Consider the following 22,844-nt stretch of genomic DNA (forward strand, 5'->3'; position numbering starts at 1 on the left):
CCCTGCATGTTTTAGGTGTTTCCTTGCTTCAGCACAGGTGATTTCAATTAGCAGGTCTTTGCTGAACTGCAATCAGCTGAATGAGGTGCATTAAGACAGGGAAATTTCTAAAACATGCAGGGCCGTGTGCCTTGAGGACCAGTGTTGGGAAACACTGTATTAGACAACAAATTATACTGAAAAAAATCATCATAGTGACAACTGGTGTGATTTTAATTTGGTGTGATTTTAAGATGGAATACAAATTAGAATTTTATTTTTTACAATTTTTAAATAAAATGTGCATCATTTCCATCAAAAATGCACTAAAAAGATCGATGCACAATCTTAAAAAACTTGATTTAGTAATCTTAAATATGTCCAGAATTTATAATTTAGACCTTAAATTACAATTTGCAAATCTTAAATTGGTAAATATCTTCCTTATTTGCTGTTTTTTTGTAATAGTCAGTAATAACCTGTTTGCATTAATTCTGAGAAATATGTTTGGCCATAATTACCATTGAAGGAAAACGGGAAGAGAAGTTTGTAAACTTGAAATGAAATGAAGAAATAGTTTTTCTTTCTATGTAGCTAGAAAATGACTAAAGGATAACAAAGTCAATAGATAAATAAATAAAAAATGTTGTTTTAAGGCACTTTAAACTTCTGATTTCAACTGTAACTGCAGACATATCTAATATTATTAAGTTCTCTTAGACAATTATATTAATAGTTATATTTGACGCTCAAGTTTTCCTGTCTTTTGACGTTCATTAGTGACTTTTGAGTGTCTTAAATGCTGTGACAGGATCTATATTAAGTTCACAGCAGTCACTGAATGTGCTGAAGGTCTGTTTGCAGCTGACGCACGAGAAAAGAGAGAACAAACAGGCACTACCTCCGTTTTTTTTTAGTATTATTATTATTTCTAAGGCTCACCCCCACACATAAAACACACAGAACGCCCTCCTTCCACCCCGCCCCGTTCCAAGCTCCACTGCAGCAGATCCTTGATAACTATTCAGCATTCACACTCCTCTTTGTCACAAGCGCCACTCTGCATTCACAGCGGCGGGCTGTGTCAGCTTGCTAGACAGGAAATTTAACAACCTGCTAAATTTGTAAATGACAGACTGTGCGGGAAAATAACAACTGTATTTATGGAGATATCTCTCAGCTTGCCACTGAAATCCTCAGCACTCGAGGACGCAAGAAAATAATCAGGTGGAAGCCTATGATGTGACATGAGAAATGTTATTCCTTCAAGAGCAACATGTTTTTTTTTGTTGTTTTTTTTACGGTGTGACTACGCAAAGAGCAGGGAGAGTGTGAATCACAGAACACTGTCGTATGATGCGAAAATATCGTTAAGTTTAAATTTAAGGCATCCTGGTTGCACATCAAAAACCCAAAACAACACTTTAAGCAATCCAGGACTCAATTTCCCTCAGTTAGGGTCAAAGTTCATGATTCAGCAAGGGAGAGAGAGCTAAGATGTTAAAAATAGAGGAAATATATAATAGTTCTTCACATCACTGCAGCTAATAGTTTCCACTTTACTTCACTCCTTTCCAAAAATGCATCATCCTTATGGTTTGTTTTACTCATTATTTTAGTTTAATTAATAACTTTAACTGTAAATGACCAGCTGGTCCTTTTTAAAACGTGCTCCATTGTTCAGAATGCCAAGACTAAAACGTGTCTTGCTTCAGTGGCATATGCCGAATTTTCCAACTAAATCCCGCCGCTCTTATTTTAGGAAAGGGATTACAGGGAAAATAGTTTGGAAGCATAACTTCAATATGTTTTAATACAGTTCTTTGTTTTAAACCACAGCTAAGTCTTTACACGATGCTTCCAAGAAGCTAAACTTTCTCCTTTTCAGATCTGTTCTGCAGTTTGTGTGTAAAACAAAGAGGAAAAGTTTGAGTGGACAAAAAAAGTGTTTGACTTAAAAACCAAAAATGTGGTGCACAAGATTTCAACCCTTAAGCTGAGGTAAAATTAACAAAAGTAATTCAGTAGAGAGGTCAAGGCGACTTTTGGACCTAAGAATAACATTTCATCTACTTGTCCTGGAGAAAAAAGCTGCTAAAGACCAAAGTAAATGTTCAAAATACCTGAAAAAAGTACTGGTAATGACTGATTTGAAAGCCTACAGGAGCTTTTAGCTGCATTAAAGCAAAAATATAGAGAAATAAAGTATAATTCAAGACTTACTCTATAACCCTGCCTGGATGTTTAATGACATTTAATAAGAAAAGACTTATGAGCTAACTTATGGGCAAATGTCAAGTTGCCGTAGCTGCCAATATCACTTCATATTCAGACTTTTTGAGGCACTAAAATAAGTTTTTGCTTTTTTCCCCTTAAATTCATTTTTTAATCTTGTACATAATTAGGTAGAAATATGTTCTGTGTGTTTATTCTTTTAAATTAGCTGCATAAAATGGTTACAACCCATTATTTTATTTATCTCAAACATCTTTTTTTCTACATAATCTCATATTTTCTTCTGAAATTGATCTCCTGTGCTGCAGGAAAGAGGGACCTGCCTTATAACAGGTGTTGAACAATAGGATCATAATCGTGTTCAGATTGAATCCCCTGTAGGGCTGCTTGGTCAGGAATCTGTTTTTTAATCAAACTGTCACAGATTGTTACTTCACCTCCTTCGTGTGACAGAGTCGGGTTGAACCATTTCCTGAACTTATTTCCAGGACCAGCTACTTTCTCTTTTTTGATGATTTGAAGCACTTCCTGTTTGCGTCACATGTGGGTTGCTTTGATTTGGTTTGAGTGGAGTGGATTCGAGTCAATTCTGCAACCTTATCAGCCCACTTTGAGCGTAACGGGGCGTCCTGCTGGGCGGGAAAACACAGGGCGAAGTCCGGCCCCCGCAGGACTTCGCCGCTAACGTCTTCCTCGTCGGGGGACAACTTAACACAAATTGAGCCGTCTCTCCGCGGCCTCTGTCGGCTTGTTAGTGGAGGGGGCTGGCGGCCCGGAGACTCGCGGTGACATTTTGAGGAAGCCGTCGAGAACTGGCCTTTTGAAGAAACAAGCCGCAGAGAGGCAAGATCACTAATTAGCCCTCCGCGTCCTCCGGTCTCACAACTTACTGTCTTGTTAGATTTCGCACCTCGAGTTTGACAAATATTGTGAAAGGATGTGATTTAAATATAACCAGGAGAGACGGGGAACAGAAATTGTGCAGCCTAGTTTCTCTCTCTTTTTTTTTAAGAAGTTCTGCTCAGACTGTGACATTTGCAGTTGGCCATAAATATTTGTGCTCTTTTCTTAAAGCAGCTGCTCAGTTTTTTTAAACTTTAGCATGAAGTGTGTTGGAGCATAATTTAAGTGGAATTGGTTTTAAATATCTCTATGTCTTAATATGTTAAGACAAACAGGTCAACTGATTCCCAGTTATTTCAATTTTAGAATAAAATACAGAACTAGGTGTACTTTCTATGTGACAAAAACAAAGATAAACATGAAGGTAGTGGCAGCATTAGGTCTGTTACTGACTGCTCTGGTGAGTGATGCAGCTAAACACTGTAACTCCAAATCAGGGGAGAAAATGGAGACTACATCAATCAATTAATCAATCAAATCAAATCAATCAAATCAATCAAATTTTATTTGTATAGCACATTTCAGCAGCAAGGCATTTCAAAGTGCTTTACATCATATAAACACAAAAAACACAAAGTCATAGAACATGGAATCAACAATCGAAACATTACTTTTAAATTCTTAATCAATTAGTCTAGATTTAAAGGAACTCAGTGTTTCAGCTGTTTTGCAGTTTTCTGGAAGTTTTTTTCCAGATTTCTGGTGCATAGAAGCTGAATCTCCTTGTTTGGTTCTGATTTTGAGGATGCAGAGCAGAACCAGAAGACCTGAGAGGTCTGGAAGGTTGCTATGACAACAGCAGCAGATCTTTAAGCCGTTCAGTGATTTACAAACTAGCAACAGTGTTTTAAAGTCTCTTCCCTCAGTGGAAGAACTTTAGAACTGGTGTGATGTAGTCTAACTTCCTGGTTTTAGTCAGAATGCCAGCAGCAACGTTCTGGATCTGATTGGGTTTTTAGGCAGACCTGTTGCAGTAATCGATGCGACAAAAGATAAACGCATGGATGAGTTTCTCTAATGCTGAGACATCAGTCCTCTAATCCTGGAAATGTTCTTCAGGTGATAGAAGCCCGACTTTGTAACTGTCTTTATGTGGTTCTAAAGGTTCAGGTCAGAGTTCATCTCTACACCCAGACTTCAGGCCTGATCTCTGGTTTTTAGTTGTAATAACTTCCTGTCAGTGTCTCCGTCCAGGAAGGAGACCCAGCTAAACACTGAGCGACCGAATCAGGGTTACTTTTCTATTTCAAAGAAAATCAAAGTCAAATTTAATGGCAGCAGTAGATCTGTTAATGACTGAGATGCAGCTAAACACAGCAGCACTGAGCCAGGGCGCACTTTCCAAAACAAAGAGCTATAAAGAGAGAACACAAAGCTAATAGCTGCAATAGCTGCACATAATGTATAAATGCTGAGTGGCAGGAGGAAACGTTGAGGAAGAGTTATCAGTGTGTGTGTGTCTGTACGGTGCAGTAAGCTGCTACTTACAGTCTGATCTACCGCTGGCGTTGAGCCACTATCAGCTGTCTGCCCTCAGCCGCAGCCACGTACAGATGCAGCAATCGCCCACAATTATCCTTGTTTCAGTTTGATTGCACATGACACTGTTGAGCAATTAGTAAAACAATGGGACGAGAGCATAATCCGCTCGCTCAGCAAATGGCATTGGCGGTTTGAAGCAAGAGTCGGTGAAAGGAGGGTGGCAGGTGTTCGTTCTTCCCGGTTTTATGGGGCTAATCAGCCAACTCTACTCGTGTGTCTTTTGTAAAAGCAATTAAACTCGGAGTAATTTCCATCTTTGCTTTCTTTCCCTGCCGGCCCAGAGTCACCAGGGCCTCCTCAAGCCTCCGCTGGCCAAGAGTGCGTCGTCCTTTCCAGCACCGGAAGCGAACCAGAGCCTATGAAAGTCAAACAGACGCTGGAAGAAGCAGAAGAAGAAGAGGATAAGCGATGGCCCAAAGGCAAACAGTCAGCGAGGGAGGGAGGCGACAACATGGCTGGCAGCGGCGGCCGCCTCTCCCCTGACCACACACGGGGTAAATCCCACCTGCAATCTCTTGCCTTCTCATATCTAGGGAAATTGGCTGGTGCCACACTGTCACCTGCACATATACTGCTGTTTAATATCATCACGCCAACCAATAAGGAACTATATCTCATCCCATATGGGGCTTGGCATTATTATTCTTATTTCCTTGTCGCGTCGAGTTGAAGATGGAACCCATTTCTGAGGCTGCCGCCAAATTACAGCACACACCAGGTTTCACGTCCGGTCCCTGTCCGGCAGGTCGAGGAGCTGGTGATTAGCTGCCTATTTTTTTTAATAAAGTGGAGTGAGGGCTAATTACATAAAAGCCACTCAAGCTCCTGTGTTGCACCTGCTCATCCCTGAAACACAACCTGGCTTCCCAGTCCACTCAGGTTTCTACACGTGCCCGTCTGCGCGTCTCAGAGGGACGTAAAGGAAACAAATTCCCAATTACACAGCGTGTAATATTGCAAATTAAGACCTCTGAGTTTGACTGCTTATGTCTCAGTGGGATACACAAAGCAATAAATTGCACTAATTACAAAGACCCTAATTACAGCGTCTGCAATATGAAGACCTTTAAAAAAAAAACTGCCAGACAAGCAGAGTCTAAGAAAAGCCTGTGACCTGGGTGTTGACTTTGAAAGCATGCAGACTGTTTTGGGATGTCTTAGTTGGAACAGCTTTCACATTGTGTCTCCAACTGCGATGTGTTTTACTGGGATTTATTACAGCTAAAAACTGGACAACCTTGAAGGAAAACCTGTCTGAGGATACCGACTGGGGCAGGGTTTATTATAAAGTGAGACGTTAACTCTAATGTCAGAGTTTGAAATTAATTTAAATATCATGAAACGTTAAAAAATGTGTTTAATTTGAAAGACGCTGTAAGTCTGAAAAGCTGCCTACTGTGCGCTGTGCCGCTCTCAGGAGTGAGGAAAAGCTGGAGAGGCAGAGAAAAGGTGAAAGGAAGTTACCTAAGAAAGGATAAGGTGAATGATTTTTTGTTTGAGCCTCTGAAAATCATCTCCATGTGACTCAAGGTGGTTGAAGCTAATGCTAAGTAGCTGCTCATGTACCCTTGCTAGCTTTTTTGCGTCTATCTTTACTTAAATGAAGTCACTCCTTGTTAAAAGTTACTTTTAAGTTAGTTTTGTCTTCTTTTGTTGACTTGACAAAACAAGACCTGCTCACTTCCATTGACAACCTGTACGACGTTACATTCGTTCTGCGCAAAAAAGCTTAATATACAGTTTTCTTTTGCACGTTTCTGATGAGATGCAGGTCTTGAATTTCATTAAGCTGTTAAATTTGAGTTGGTGAAACTTGCAGAAATCTGGCGCATTTGAACTGCTGTTCCTAGATGCTACTTGGACAAACGTCTGTAGATGAGTAAAGCTGAGAGAGAAAAGGACTCACAGCTGTTTGCTGGTTGAGTCACTTTTGAGATTTTTATCTGCTAAAAGAAATGACGAATCACGTAAACCATAAACATTGATGTTTATGGTTGTAGAAGGTTAAAAAAGTTAGGGCCTGTGAGTATTTTCACAAGGAACTGTGACTGAACTCCTTTTCTTACTTCTTCTTTTGCTAAAGACTTGGCATAAAAGCGACTGAAGCACAAGTGATTTCGGTTTTAACATGCAAGCTATCAACCCCGATTACCCTCTAACATTATGAGATCAGTGTGCAACACCTTGACAGATTTCCGTTCTTGAATCGCGCGCAGTTTGGCATCTATTAGCGCTCAGACTGTCGAGTGGTTAATTTCCCGTCTCTGTGGCTACCTGTGCCCCCCCGACGCTCAACGATTGAATCCCACCGCTGCTTTCCCCCCGCAGAGGCTTCAGCACTACACTCAGGCAGAAAAAAAAAGGGAAAAAAAACCTAAAGGTGAGTGAAAGCCGCTTTCTTTTGAAAAAAAAAAAAAAAAATAGAAAAAGAAAGAAAATCGCCTCTATTCAGACTTGACTCTAGGGGAGAGATAAAAGCTTCACTGTCGATCAGAAATGGCAGCACTAAAGAGGCGCTGCAGGAGATCCGAACCCCGCACCCCCACGTGCCCTTTAGACGTGCACCTTTTTTCCCTCCGTCCCCTCAGTGACGACTAATATCTGTCTGCGAAAAGTTTCAGCCTGGAGTCGTTAAGTAGCATCTTCGGAGAAAGAAGCGAGGACTGGCGCAACAGATGGTATCCTCAGAGCTCTGATCTCAGCGTCGCTGAGTGAGTCAGGGATTACAAGAGGACACAGACAGCTCATCGCATTCCCTTCTGAATTCCTCTGAAAACACCCAGAACGCACGACGGTGTTTAATATGAAGAAGAAGAAGAAGAGGCATCTACATGTTCGTCCTGTCGTCGGTTTATTAGTTACATGACTTTGGCGGTCTGTCTCCACCAGCGGGGGTCTAATACAAAACACAGTGGTTGTCCAATAAAAGTGACCTATGGGGTCAGGAGCGGTGCCTAATGATTTTTCTCTACCTGCCTGTGGTTTTCAGAAGCGAGGAGCTGTCGGCCGCCCCCGCCTCTTGATTGCTCTGAGATTACTTTCCGCACAGCACAGACAGGCAATCACTCCTCCTCCACCTCCACCTCTCCGGCTATCTCTCTCTCTCTCTCTCTCTCTCTCTCTCTCTCTCTGTCTGTCGCTCTATCTGCATGCTGTGGGAACATTTAAAACACGGATACCCGTTTGTTCGTCAGCTCAAACGTCGCTCATTCTCGAGGAGCGCGGTTAGATTTTTTTTTTCCTTTTTTTCCCCCCCTTTTTGTTCCACTGCTGCAAGAAGATGAGATGACTCAGTCCAATTAGGCGTTGTTTTCTTTCTCTCGCAGTAAAATAACAGATAAATCCCTCGGGGTGTTTTGAAGGCACCGTTCATACTGTGTAAGTGACAGTCTAATAAGACGGCTTTGTAAGATGAATTGCCCCCTTCGAATAAATGGCCCACTTAATGCAGCTGGTGCATTCCGCCACTGCAAAAAAGGAGGGGGGTAAAACAAAAAAAAAACTGCTTACAGCAAATATACTGGGGGGCACATTGCAGAGCTGCTGGGTTTCATTACAGATGTAGCAGGCCAGAAGGATGGATGAGAGACTGCTGGTGTCCTAAAAACGTTTTGGTTCCAGGTTTGTTGCTCTGCAAAAAAAGAAAAAAGAAAAAAAAAATGCCTTCGTCTTGTTATCTTGGTATTTTCAGCCCCACTGCAGCTGAATTCAGGCTGAGATAAGAACAGTTTGTGCCAGATGGAGGGAAAGTGCAGTAAGGACGACTGCAAACATAAAATTGAAGCACTTTTTTCTTTCTTTCTTGCTTAAGGCAGGGAAAAGTATGGAGAGGACTTGTGAGTGTAGATGCACAAAAAAGCACATCAAATATATGTACTAAGAAAACCAACATATACGACTCAAACGTTTGAGTTTGTTCTGTAGAAATGTTTTGCTTAATTTATTGAAACTCTCTAATGTCTCTTCAAACAGACCTTCAAATGTCAGTGATTGATCTGATGAAATTCTACATTTTCAGATAAAATTATATATAAAGTTATTCAGTAAATGTTCTAACTCACTAGAGCTTGTCATCTACGCCTGAGGTGATTATCACCTCGGTTGAAGTTTTGCCTCATCTATAAGCCATTTTGGGACAAACTCCATCTCTTAGAAAGACTTTAGTTGCTTCAGTCCTGTGGCATCAAACTATGAACCCTCCACTTCCATGCTTGATGACTGGGATTCTCAACTTTTCAAAGGTTTTCTTATAAAGAAAAGCTGCTACTGAAACAATGTGTTACATTATTACATACAGCTGTTTGCAGATGCACTCTGTCCTGGAGTGTGGCTGCCACCAAATATTTAGACATAGACAGACTTTATTGACATTTGAGCGAAATTTCATTGCAAGGCTCCAATGATAATAAAATGAATAAGTAAATAAGAAAATAGTCGTATATTTTGTATGAATTAGTAGTGTGTGCTTTTCAGTTTTCAGTTTCTTGGTTTTCTCTCTTTCTGCAGGTTTAGAAATATGTTTCTTGGGTGTTTTTGTATTCTTGCTATCCTTTTTTCTCTCCTCTGCTCTTTTCTCCCTCTATCCCTTGAAACATCTCTCCCTTTTTTCTTTGTTACCCTTTTTTAAAGTCTTTGTCTCCATTATATTTGAAATAAACCCAAAACGGTTTCCAATAGTTTTATATATCGCTCTGCAGCATAGTGAGCCCAAATCATGAACTCCCCACTGCCATCCCTGATAGTTGCAGGATTTATTTTAGAGGTCAAAGCTTCTCCATATTCCACTGTAGATATCTAGAAAGCTTTGAAGAGCGTTTACTGCCAGCCTAAAATATATGTTGTTAGTTTTATGAGTTCATTTGGACGTTTATTTAACTAGAGGGACTTATCACTTGCATTAAGAAGCTGACTAAGAATATATGTTTGCAGGGTCTGGGAATATTTCCTGTATTTTTATTATGGCAGCAAACATGCAGCAATAAAAGTATTTAATTAACTTTAAATCCTTTGTGGGCAACAAAAAGCATAGGAGCCTTTGTTTCATTTAGCGCCTTCATCTCCTAAGTTTCTCCTCACATTTCCTGTCTGGTACCAGAGTTGTGTCTAATAACCATAAGTGATCCGCTCTATGTAGATGCCAGCTTCTTTTTCCAGTGGATGTCGCTTGTCACACACATCAAGCTGTGTCAGTATTTTATCCCCATTAACACACACACATTCTCAGGGAACACACACACCGACACAGCCGAGCACTAGCCACGCAGAGTGATTTAAGGCAAGTATTATCAGAGTGTTATAGGTCATTGTCTAAATGAAGCGTGGTCGAACAGTGGCAGTCTCATTTCCACCGCCTGACCTTTTCTTGCTAGATGCTGGCAGCATGAGCGAGCTACACAGCTGACATTAATGACCTGCTCACTCTCTTCTCTTTCTCTGTTTCTCTCCAGCCAGGCCTGTCATTTTATCACTCTCTCCTTCGCTCTCTCGCCGTGTTTCCAGACGTTTGCTCTGTGAAATCCTTGGGTGAAGTTGTGAAAAATAAATTTGAGCTTCCCCGTCGGAAGATGCTGGCGTTACGCTGGTTGTTTTTGCTCGATGAAAGAAGTCAAGTCTGGATTTATGATGTGATTAGGTGTTAGGCAGCAGGCTATCAATAAAATAATTAAAAAATATGACTCATCGTAGCTATTGATACATTTAATAAAATCTTTTTATCTGTCGAATATTGTGGTTGTTTTTCGATTTAGATTTCCCACATCAGGCTTTTATTTTGTCTCTACTCATCATATTTTTTGGGTTTTTAATTTCTCTGCTTTTTGTTCTTCACATTCTCATTGAAGAGCTCTTCGTCTTTAAACTCGGTCTGGTTAAATTGCCAAACATTTTCACTAAAATCTGCATTTCTTCAGGGTTTTTGGTTTTTCAAATGATGTACAGTTCACAAAGTGTTCTTTAAAGAATCTCTATTTGCTTTTATAAACTCTAATTTGGCCAGTAAAAATGTGCTGCCTTTAAATGATAATCTACCAGTCTTGTAATCTTTAAACTACTTTGAAAGATTAATTCTTGTCCTATAAAACATAAAAGAGTTCTAATTGACTGGAGCAGGAGTCATCACAGGATCTGATCAACCAATCGGAAGAGGGTTTAGGGTAAACTGTGGAAAAAAAATATTCAGAGCTGTCATTTTAATTTAAAAATACTTATTTTCCTTATAGTTTAATCTTCACATTTTCAATTTATATATCAAACTATCCTTGTAGGCAAAATTTTGATTTATCATCTTTGTATTAACACTTGAACTGTTTGGCCAAATTAATTAATCTCAGGTGAGAAACCAACCCATGTTAGAAAAAATCTTAAGAAAATTCACTGTAAACTAAAATATAACATGGTTATTTTGGGAAATATAACTGAATTGGTTCTTGAGAGTTGATTGGTACCAAATCTCCTTTCACATTTTATTCTGAAGTATCACTGAAATGCATTAAATCATTTTAGCCTAATTTAGTTTTAATTAAAAAGTGAATATTGAAGCGCTGTAAAACCTTTAACCAGACATTTAGTTGTTTAATCAGTTACATATGAAAGATGTTATTTTATCTGCAACAAACAAAACTATTTCATTCAGTTTTTCATTGATGATTCTGCTTAAAATATAATTTATTAGATGATCTTTGACTACTTTTGGAGAAGGACTTCAGCCATCAACATGTTGTTCATGGCTCCATCCATTGCTAATATCAAGAATTTGATTTTGGTTCAGGCAGGAGTATCAGGGGGAATAACCTCAACATTTTGTTCCAGATTCTCTCATAAACGTTTGCGAGCAATAAGCATAAATACATAGTCATTCCTCCAAACTTCCTGAATCCAGACGTTATATTTTCCCAATATTGTCTTGTGTGTAATAAATGCTAAAAGCTGCTGCGGTTTAATGCCTCTGCTGTTCAGAGCATTACCAAAGGAGCAAACAGAGTACCAATAAAGCCAGAAAAGCCAATAATGAACCAATAATATATGCTCAGTGAGATATTAGTCAGCTCCTCTTGTCTCCCTGCAGATTGCAGAGCGGTGTCGTGCTCATCTTCTGCTGCCGATGCTAATGGTGGCGATGAAGGCAATGATGAAGGTGACGCCGCCGCCAACCAGCTCGTCTACCCGGGCCTGAAGTTCTGCGCCAGCCGGTACACCGACCGGATTTACCTCTACTCCAAGGTGCAGCTGCTTATCCTCATCTCTAGTGTGAAAAACGGTGGAGGGAGAATCATGCTTATTCTTTTCAAGTTTAAACAAATCAGTCAGGAGATCATTAAATTCTTTTTTTCTTCATCGTTTGAGGAAAGTTTCATTAAAATCATCACAGCTTTACGAGCTGCTAATAGCAACAAAGCACCTGCAGTTTTTTCCCCTCCTTCCAATTAGCCAGCAGGTCAGAGGTGAGAGCACAGCTTCAGGCAATGCTGAGGAAGTCCAAGTTTGAAAGAGAAATCCTATCCGTTTTTTTATATATATATAGTTTGACATGATTTCCTGAGGTCTCGGTGAAGCGATTTTGTTCATAACAAATAAAAAAAATCAACAGCAAATATGTTCTGGCTTCTTACTTCAGAGGAGCGGCGAAAACAAGATTTAGAGCTGAAGTTGGGAGAAGAAAAGGTCTCGCCTGCTGGTTTTAATTTTGACACATTCTGATTTTCTTTTTCGCTATTTATTACAGTACAGTTGGAATAACATTTTGTTCTTTAAGGATGGTAGTGTTGAATCCAAAAGAAAACATCAGATGTTCCTCCTTATCTTCAGGAGGTTTTTATTAAAGATAACTAGGCCTGCAACTAACGATTATTTTAGTGATTAATCAATTAATCGGCTAAAAGAAATTGACGCATTATACAGATTTCTCATTTTTGTACGTTTTAAAGAACTTAGATTGGTACAAATTACTTTTGTCGCATTTAATAAATATGATAAGAAACCAAATAAGGTGAATTTGGCTGTATTGTTCTGCAGCTTTCCTCTGACAAAATCCTTTATTTTAAGAATTGAGGGAAAAACTATTTTTATTTTATAAACAAAGTGTGAATTATTTTGCAAATCACAAAGTGATATTTTTCATAATATACCTCATTTGGGTTTGATTTATTTCTCTTTGTTAATCATAATTCAAAGAGGTTTTGCATTTACTACCATGATAAAACCTTTAATGCGCTTACAATGAGACAAAAACATACAATTAGGTGTTGGTACAATGTAACAAAGTGTAATGGCCTTCATGCTTAACACACTCACACCAACAGGAGGCTGTGTAAGCCATTTTACATGTTTTTCTTTATATGGAGATTTATTCAGCCTGTGTGGTAAAAGATAAAGCAAATGCATTTCTAAATCCATTCATATTCTTCAGCTAAATACAAGTCGAGGAAGTAGGAGAGGATTATTGGTGAGATTTAGTGAGGAGTAAAGAAGAACTTTGCTGCTGCTTCTTAAAAATATTGTTTCTGACAGTACTCACAGAATGCCTTCATCGGGGATTTTATTCACCATTTTTTAAAAAGTAAAAGAAGCAGCCCAGCAGTTTTGAATGTGGGATTTTGTCTGCTTAACACGTATTACCTGAGCTGTAAACAGCCAATGGTATCTTGAACTAAATTATTTTGGCATTAAGGACCCAAGGGTATAATCACTATTTATAAGCATTAACTTACTGCAAGTCAAGCACATCTAAAACACTCTGGCGTAAGGTCAGAGTTCAACTGTAATGTTAACACCAGGCATCAATGGCACCTAATAGAAGGTTTCAAGGCAAAAACCACAGCTGACTTGACTCACATTGGACAAGACTTTTGGGAAAGTCTTCACTGGATTGATGAGATTAAAGTGTAACTTCTTGGAAAACAATCAAACATGAGAGCAGCAGGGAACACTATTGGTTCAATCTTGGAATTAAACAGAGAAAAGTTTAGATTGACATGTAAGGCAAATACTTCTTCATGGTATTGTAGGTTTGCTGATTTGCATCTCAGGAAACCACAATATTTCTGGAACAACTGGACAGACAAGACCAAAATAAATTGTGACAATGATTCTTGATTTTGAGGAGCATCTGTGTCCACCAGAAAACAGGATAAGATTGGTCATCAACAGGACTTTGAATCCATTTTTAAAAAGACGCGCATAAAGAAGTGACTTCAACCTCCAAGGATCCTTAGTAGAGTCAGAAAATTCATTTGTAGCAAGTTGACAGCCTAAAGTGGTTATGTAGAAGAAAGTCAGATCATATGATTGCTGTTGTATGTGGTTTTAAAGCTATCAAATGACACCCAGTCAAATATAAATCATTAAAAGTTATTTACAGGGTTTCCTCCAGTGTTATAAGCTTGGCGGGCCACCAGGCTTTACTTGTGCCCCCACCAGGCTAAGCATTGCTTATTTACTTAAGTCTTTTTAAAATGTTTGCATTTTTTAAAACTTTATAGTTTGTGTTCAGGTGTTAATCTTCCAATCTTTCAATAACACATGATAGTCAGGTGTTATCTTCAAATTTCCTGTCAACTTTAAACATTTTTTAACTGAAAAACACGACAGGCCGCTGTATGAATGACCGCTCTAGTACCCAAACACCGGGCTTAGTAAGTTTTCTGGGGGAAACCTAGATTTAGTTCATTTTGACCCCTGAAAAAGACTAGATTATAGTTAAATTAAGTCCATATTGAAGAAACTTTAGACTCTTACATTTTCCAGTGATAACTTGTCTATGCCCTCTGACGATCTCCTTTTAAAACTGCTGAGTAAGAAGTCCTTAGCAAAGCTTTTGCTGCTTACCTTGAAGAAGCAGCTAAGTGCAGCGATCATCTGCAGACGTTTTGGCTTTCATTTGGTCATCAAGTCAAATGTTCTCATAATTGAACCTTCTGCTGCCTCCCTCCACCCATCAGATTAATACAAGCCGCAGTTTTACCCAAGCGTGACTCTAATTGCAGTCCTGTGCATTCTTGGCACCCTATCCGAGTGACACTTGCCAACAGACCTCGGCATTGATCGCGTTGTGATACTTAACGGCCTTTTGTTTCATTCATGAGGGCTCGAGCTCCTTCCCCGCTCAAGCAGATAAGAGACGAGAGGTTTTTAAATAGAGCGGACCAAAGCGCCAAACTGAGGAACATTTCTCCGGCGGCAATAGACAAGTGTCATGTATTCGGGACGGAGGCGATAAGCCATTGAGATAAATGTCCCCCGTTGTCGTTTAAATGATAAACTAGTGGAATTTTGGCTGCAAAGCTGTCACATTGGGATAATCCCGGGCCAGGCGTCTAATTCACTCAGGGGCATTGTTGAGTGCAAAATCAGATGAAGATTTGTCAGACGGGCTTGGAGGAAAAATATCGGGTGGATTAAGTGTTTTATGTCCATTTTCCACTGGTGAAACGGTAACTGTTGCCATTTGTTTTACGTCTTTAGGATGAAAAACGACCCATTCTCTGTGAATTATTTTAAAACTTTGATGTGTGTTTTGTTTTTAGACAAAGTAGAGTGTAACTGTGAAGTAGAAAATGAAAAATTAGACATTTTTGTATCTGTGAGCAGCAATTTTCAAGCCTTTCCAAAGATACTCATTTGGTTTTAGGTCTGGACTTTGACTAGGCTGTTTTAACACATTCAGATAGAAAAGATTCAGTCAATTATCTTCAGGTTTATTTAATGTTTTTGGTCATTTTTTTAAACTTTCCCATACACAAGTCAATATTAAAGAAAAAAATACATACTAGTACATAAGTTCCAATTCAGCTAGTAAAATGCCAACGAAAGAAAAAACTTTTTGTGTGAAAAAATCCCAGGCTCGCTTGTTTTTCCTCAGTCCACAGATTTTTAATAGTTTTGCTAAATGTTGGATTCTGTATCTAACTTGTCTGTTTTTTAGTTGTTTTAAATCATTTTGGTGCTCAAAGACCCTTCCGATTTTATTTTAAATGTCTTGACATGATGCCAAGTACTTTTCAGTTCCCATTTATTAGTAACATGAAACCCAAATGCTTTTTTTTGTTGCACCTGGAGCGCTTGTTTCCAAAACGCTCAGATTTAATCTCATTTGACCAAAGCATGTGGTTCTAGTTAAAATCCTGGAGGAATTTGTTCACGTTTCTGATTGTTGGACAGAAAAGTCTTTTTCCGAGCATCGCTCTGAAACAATCCGTTGTTATGGAGACTTTGTGACTTTCCGTAGTTTTCTAACTGTGAACTGGTTTGTTACACAGTTAACCTTGACTTAAAGTATGTAGATAATAAAGTTGGGGATACTCTAATGAAAGACAGTGATGAAGAGCGGGTAAATGTCTAAAACTGTTTGCTCCTTCTTTGCTTGTTAGTGAAGATAGAGACGCTCTTTTTCCTCCAACATCTCGCTCTAATCCTGCTCCATGCTGTTACAGCACAACCAGCTGCACCGTTCCCCTGACTCTCCATGATATTTATTTTCCCATAATCCAAATAAACACACCGGGCTCTGAGCAGACCGCCGCAGCTCAGGAAAGACTTCCTAATGTTGATATACATCTCCAAATCCCTGTGTCGGCGGTTGGCAGGTATTAACCTTTAGACTTTATCCTTTTTCGTTTCTTCTCCGGCCCTCATCTGCAGCCCTGAAGTGGCTCCACAATGTGGCATTTCAGTGGTCAGCCTTCCCCCGCCCATTGTAAAATGAGCCCAGTGTGTGGCACAGTGGCTATTGGTTGATTGGAGTTAATTCTGAGGGTAAGTGGCTTCCCAGGCTTCAAATTGACTGTAGTTAGAGCTAATGAAACCGTAATAACTGGGAAAATGTTTTTTACTTGGGTTATTTTTTTTTTCCCCCAATGATTATACTGTTACCACCAGACCGCTGCAGTGTGATTACCTATAATTACAGGAAGGTACAGTCTTACTGGTATATGCATGTTTTTCTGCCCATTCTTGATTATTGATGCTAATGCATGCAAAGTGTCACAGAAGAAGCACCATCTTCAAACGTGCGTCATAAAAAAAAGAGAGAAAACAACTGAGATCACTAACGAGCTGCTTGGTTACCACAGGAATCACCATGGAAACCAATAAAGAATAAAGCGTGGCCAGATTAGAGAACTTGAATGTAATTGGATTCAAGTTTTGTGAGTTAGTAATTAGAAATCTGATTGCTTAGCTAAAGATACCCAAAGTTTTAGTGCAAACTGAGACAGGGTACATAATGAAACTAATTGCATGTGAACTCTGCAACTCAGGATATTGGGTTTCTAATTACGGAGTGACAATTTGGGTTTTTCAGTTGGAGTACTGAATAACTGTCTTTTTCTTGTACCTACTTTTAGTCATATTTATTGATTTATTTGAGTACATTTTTACAGTTGACTTATTTGCATATTGTAGTATTGATAGACGTGTTCAAAACAAATTGTTCAAGTCATTGTTCATTTGAAATGCCCACTTGTGTGCACAAGGGTTATGTTTTGAGATTTAAAGTCGTACAGGGTTTCTCCCAGTGTATTATAAGCCTGGCGGGCCACCAGGCTTTACTTGTGCTTCCACCAGGCTAAGCATTGCTTATTTACTTAAGTCTTTTTAAAATGTTTGCATTTTTTAAGACTTTATTGTTGGTGTTCAGGTATTAATTGTCCAGTTTTTCAATAACACGATTATCAAGTGATATTTTCAAATTTCCTGTCAACTTTAAACCTTTTTTAACTGAAAAACACGACGGGCCGCTGGATGAATCACTGCCTTACCGCCCAACCACCGGGCTTAGCAAGTTTTCGGGGGGAAACCTTGGTCGTGCTTTGTTGTTGATTTGTAGACGGTGGCTTCTACCAATGTTGGATTAGGAGTTGTTTCCAGATGGGAAGTAGCACTCTTAATTATTTCAATCAGTGTTTTCATAAGGTCTTTTGTTTTCGTTCTTGAGAGCGGATAAGCAAACCAAAACCTGTGAATGATTGTGAGGCACCTGAGACGGGACACAGCAGTGCATCCCTGGATATTATATGGTTTTACGATGTTTAGGACTGATATTAGTACCCACTCTCTGGTGGCCAACCATTCTTCACGCTCCCGCCAATGTCTCTGTCTCCTTGTCATTTAGGACGGAGCGCCGTTGAACTTGAGCTTCATCCCTCTGGACATCAAGCTAACCAACTGGGACGACCTGCCCGAGGCCTTCAGCCAGCGCCGGGAAAATCGAATACAGGTCTGCCCTTCCTGCCAGGCACAGAGATTGAGTGTGTGTGTGTGTATTGTCTCTTTTCTTTGAAGATCATGGCCGTGTGTGTGGGCTGCAGTGCTCACACCAGAGAGATGGACCTCCTTAATTTGTCATTGCAGTGGAAAATAATTTAAAAGCAAGTTAAACTAGAGCTAATCTTTAGAGTAAAACTTGTCGTTGTTCTTCAATTGAACTTTAACGAAATCAGATTCTGCGACGACTCCAGATTGGAGTTGAAAGTTGGTTTTATCACAGGCTGCTTTAGAAATTCCCAAAATTTCAGAGATAATTTAGTTCATATGGCATCCTTCGGAGATCTCTTCTTAATTCCACTGACTAAATAAAGAAGAGACGCAAGGCAGAGAGGGGGCTTATTAAACCTGCCCGATATATGCATGTGACCGCCGAGTGAAACTAATAATACCTCTGATCAGAGAGATGGACTGTGGGCTCTCTCTCTCTCTCCAGGGCCTGAAGGGCGTCCGATTCTTAAACGGACAGGATTACCTGAAGTCTGATTTAGGCAGGTCCCAGATCTGGAAAGGTTGGAAAAGGAAAACAGAATCTGTCCGTCAGTCCATCAGTTCATCAGTTCATCCATTCTGCCATTTATCCATCAGACCTTCATCTATCCTTCCATCAAACATCTGTTTGTGTTTTATTATCCGTCCGTGTTTTCCTTCCACCCATCCATCCTTCCATCCATCCGTCCGTCCGTCCGTCCGTCCGTCCATCCGTCTGTGTTTTCCTTCCATCCATCCGTCCGTCCGTCCGTCCGTCCATCCTTCCATCCATCCATTCATCCGTCCGTCCGTCCATCCATCCATTCATCCATCCATCCGTCCGTGTTTTCCTTCCATCCATCCATCCATCCTTCCATCCATCCGTCTGTCCGTCCGTCCGTCTGTCCATCCATCCATTCATCCATCCATCCGTCCCTGTTTTCCTTCCATCCATCCATCCATCCATCCGTCCATCCTTCCATCCGTCCGTCTGTCCGTCCGTCCATCCATCCATTCATTCATCCATCCATCCGTCCAGCTGTCCATCAGTTCATCATTTTTCATCCATCCATCTGTTTTTCTTCCCTCCCCAGTCTGTGTTCTTTGCTTACCTCCATATTTAAATCCCGATCACATGAGAAACATTTTCAGTAAATAAGACCTAAAACAGCCTCTAACACCTCTGGAGATTTGATTCTGGGGGAAAGAAAAACTCCAAATTCTGACATAAAAAATGTGCAGGAGCCCTGAGCAGGACGGTGATGCTGGTGTTTAGGAACGGAGGGGTGGAAGAGGCGTCTTCCTTATAGCCGGGGAGAACAGCAAAAAGAGAAAGTACGGTTTTATGAGAGTCGTTAAAGGAGACGGATCATCGCCTCAAACGACCCCGCGCGTATTAAATCCTGGAATCTGCCGCAGCGCTATCAGAGCTGCTGACAGACGTCCCACCTGTCGCGTTGTTTATGTTGCTTTGTAAAACCCAGGCGTGAGTTGCATCCATCCTCTGACCCATCATTTATGCCCCGTTACCCTCCGATTGTCCCTCCCAATCAATACCAGGCAAACAGTTTAATGTGGGCGGTGATGCGCCTTGGACAGGGAAGCAGTGAGTTCTGCTGCAGCCACTGTAATTAAAGAAAAAAATACAAGCATGAAATAAATTCCTATTAAAAACTCCATTTGAATGTCTAATATTTCAGTTATACTCTCTAGGCAGGACTTGAGCAGAACTGGGAAAATTTGGCTGAAAAAACAGAACAGTTCTTTCCTGCTGAATCTATTAATCATTTAAAACTGCTCATAAGTATCAGTGAGGAGATTAATTTTTCTGAATTGAAATGTAGTGATTCAAAGTGGAGTTATCTTGTTAAAAGATGCAGATGATGTGTCTTTAGTGCCATTTTATTTTCAAACCGGCCTGCTTTTAAATTAGTCGATTTTTTTATGAACATTTTTACCCAAATAGCTCAAAAATGTCATATTTTGACAGTGTGCATCATTCATGAAGATAAACACTTCTCAAGTGTAATATATGTTGGTGAATTGCCCATTAACGTTTGGTGACCAGAGTCCTATTTGCTTCATTTTCACTGGATTTTCTTTGAATGCTCTGCTTGGCTAAAAGTATACACATCTCTCCTTTGCTTTGATGAGTTTTGTTCGGCTGTCTGGAAAACGGTCTCAGTTTGAATTGTTTGTTTTGAGCTGGAGGAGCAGCTTCAAAAATGAGAAAATGTTTTGCTTTTAGAAAAAGCTCCCGACGTCCGAGGCATCAATTTGCGATGAAGATGAAGGCTCCAGCAGCTTCAAATTGAAACTGAGCGTAAAGTGAGTTGTCGCGACTCTCCCCTCCCCTGCAGGTGCTGAGATTCGTTCAGGAGTGGAGCAGCCTGGCAGCCATGAAGCAGAAGTTGCTGCGGCGCAGTGGCTTTCTCTTCCACAGCCCAACCCTGGGCCTGCAGCAGCTGGCCGCCAACCAGCGTCCCCACTCCAGCACCAACAGGTCAGATCCTAACACAAATACTTAACTTTGCTACATTTTATACATTTAAAACCACTAAATTCAATGTACTTTGGTGAAAAAGTTCTCTTAAACTCTTAAAATGCTACACCAAAGTAAAATCTAATTTAACTGTTGCATTCAGAAGTCAGTTTATTAGTGAATATGAATTTATTTAGTATAAATCCAGCTTTTCTGTGAAGTCCTCAAAATTCTGCATGCCATCCCTAGAGTAAAGCACGGCAGTGGCAGAATCATGCAGTAGGGAAAACAGTTCAGAGTTGTTGTGTAGCTAGTCAGAACTACACAAAGCCCAGTCCAGGAGGAAAATTTATTGGAGGTTTCAAAACATTTGAGACTGCAGCAATATACAGTCAGAGCTACAAAAGGATATAATAAGCCTGGCAGCCCACCAGACTTATTTTACACTGGATGTCCCCGTCCACAAAGAGTATTATCTTCTAGATTGGAACTACCTTTTGCAAACCCACAAATTTTCCTACAATATATTTAAAGAAACATCAACTTTTAGAATGTTTTTCCTCACTTTTTCACTATTTATGCATCTAAATTTTAGCATATTCATATAAATGCTAAACATTTATGCTAAGCAGTTGCTTAGCATAACTGCTGCCTCCTACCTGCTTATTTTAATTGGCTATGAGTTCTTAGGGTTTGTTTTACAGCAGTGTCATGCCACAGAAAGGCTGCTTGACGGTCCTTCAGTGTTTTTTTTTTTTTTTGTCAGAAACTTGTTCATTTCAAGCTTGCTACCTATGCTGCCTATGCTATCTTGAGCTAGCAAAGCAGCCTTATATACATAGCATTTCAAAAACTCATTTTAACTTTTATTTTATAATACTTATTGAAAAACAGATTACATTTCATGATTAAAAATGTTTGAAAATGTTTTAGATACATTTTTAAAATTATTTTTCGGTGGTTTTTTCCCTCATCTTCCTTCCAGCTCTCTGCCACACAAAGCAGAAGGTGTTTAGTCTTTAGGGCCACTTTAGTGTTTAGTGTTGAAAGTCGCTAAACAAAGGCCACCACACTCTGCAGAAGTTATGTATTATGTGTCGCTCTATCACGTAAAGGCCAAGTAATATTGAAGTAAAGTGACAAAATGTGGTACTCATGTAAGCCGTTGCCTCTTTTCACAAACGAGCTACATCTCCTAGCAACCAGATCAATCTAAATGAATCTTTAGCACTTCCTGTAAGATCCATTTCTCACAAAAATGGTCAAAAATGTTCATTGGTGTCCTCCTTCCATCATTTTAAATGGTGTCCGTTCGCTAACTAAGGGCCGGCTGCTCGAGCTCCGATAAATCCATGAACCGTATCAAGGGAACGAGAACCCCGTCTGCCCCACGAACAAATCAGTTAGGAATGATTTAACAAGCCACATTCTTGTTGGTAGACATTTTAACTCTGTGTAAATGGCGAGATGAATCAGTTCCCAACATAGTGTCAGAAAACCAAGAAGCGCGGTGTTAGATTTCACAGAGAAACGAGCCGATTTGTAAATACTAACTGCCCCAGGCGCTGCGGAAAGCCTGAATAGTATCTGTGTGTGTCCATGTGTGTGTGGGTGTATCAAAGAGTGTTAGCTGAGGCATAATGGAGGACGGGATGAGTGTTGCGTGCGTGTAGATGTGCGTTTTTTTTTTGTTTTTTTTGACAAACAAGCATTGTTGCTGGCACACTAATTACAGCTGGCTTGGGTAAAGGCAGGAAGAGTTTGCCAATTACACAGTGGACTCCTGTTTGTGTGTGTGTGTGCGTATGTGAGGGAGAGGGTTTCTCGACTGGGGAGCACGTTTGGGTGCATGAACCTAATCAAGGTGCGAGTAGGAGGCAATTGGCTCAGCTTGATTTGATACCTGTTTGATTTATTCACTAATCAGAACCAATCAAGCTCCAGCTCGGGCTCAGCGGGACAGTCGCTACTCACCTTCCCAGCTCCGAGACGCTCAGTTTTCAAATACTTCACGCGTTATGCACTTTGCCCGGGTTCCCAACACTCTGGATGTTTTCATCAGGAGCCACTTGTGGTGATTTATAAAGATGTTGAGAGGTGAGAGGGTTTTAATCCAGTTTGCATCCTGCCTTCTTTAAGGCGCTGCAGCTTTCAGAGTTACCACAACACGTCTTCATGGAAAGTTTATACACACTCATAATGGGAGGAATACCACATACTTATGGGGAGTTGTATATTTGTATAATTAGGTCATTTGCAGGACTGTAGATCTTGATTAGACGCTCAAGAGTTCGTTCAACCATTTGGACACCAACCCTCAAGGACTAGAGTTTGATGTATCTGGTCTAGATGTTGATTTGACATCTTTAAAAAAGTCTTGAAAGGTTTTAAACTCCTGTGTCAAAAATTAAGGCCTTAAATTGTTTTAAATGTCTTCTAAAATGTAAATTGACCTTAAATACGTTAATTTCAGGTG

At 40.0% G+C, this 22,844-nt stretch overlaps 1 protein-coding gene across 3 annotated transcripts in view; it reads left to right on the forward strand.

Annotated features, from left to right (window-relative positions):
• Positions 1-22,844, forward strand: part of zranb3 (zinc finger, RAN-binding domain containing 3) — a 103,985-nt gene that overhangs the window by 44,768 nt on the left and 36,373 nt on the right. For all 3 annotated transcript variants that reach the window (XM_015034842.1, XM_015034840.1, XM_015034841.1), the window contains exons 14-17: positions 4,941-5,153; positions 11,723-11,877; positions 17,765-17,869; positions 20,247-20,389. In XM_015034842.1, coding sequence (XP_014890328.1) covers positions 4,941-5,153; positions 11,723-11,877; positions 17,765-17,869; positions 20,247-20,389 — 616 coding nt within the window. The remainder of the gene's footprint in view (positions 1-4,940; positions 5,154-11,722; positions 11,878-17,764; positions 17,870-20,246; positions 20,390-22,844) is intronic.

The sequence above is a fragment of the Poecilia latipinna genome, unplaced genomic scaffold, assembly GCF_001443285.1.
Source record: "Poecilia latipinna isolate Pla-1442-1.1 unplaced genomic scaffold, P_latipinna-1.0 Scaffold315, whole genome shotgun sequence".
NCBI classification, from domain to species: Eukaryota; Metazoa; Chordata; class Actinopteri; order Cyprinodontiformes; family Poeciliidae; genus Poecilia; species Poecilia latipinna.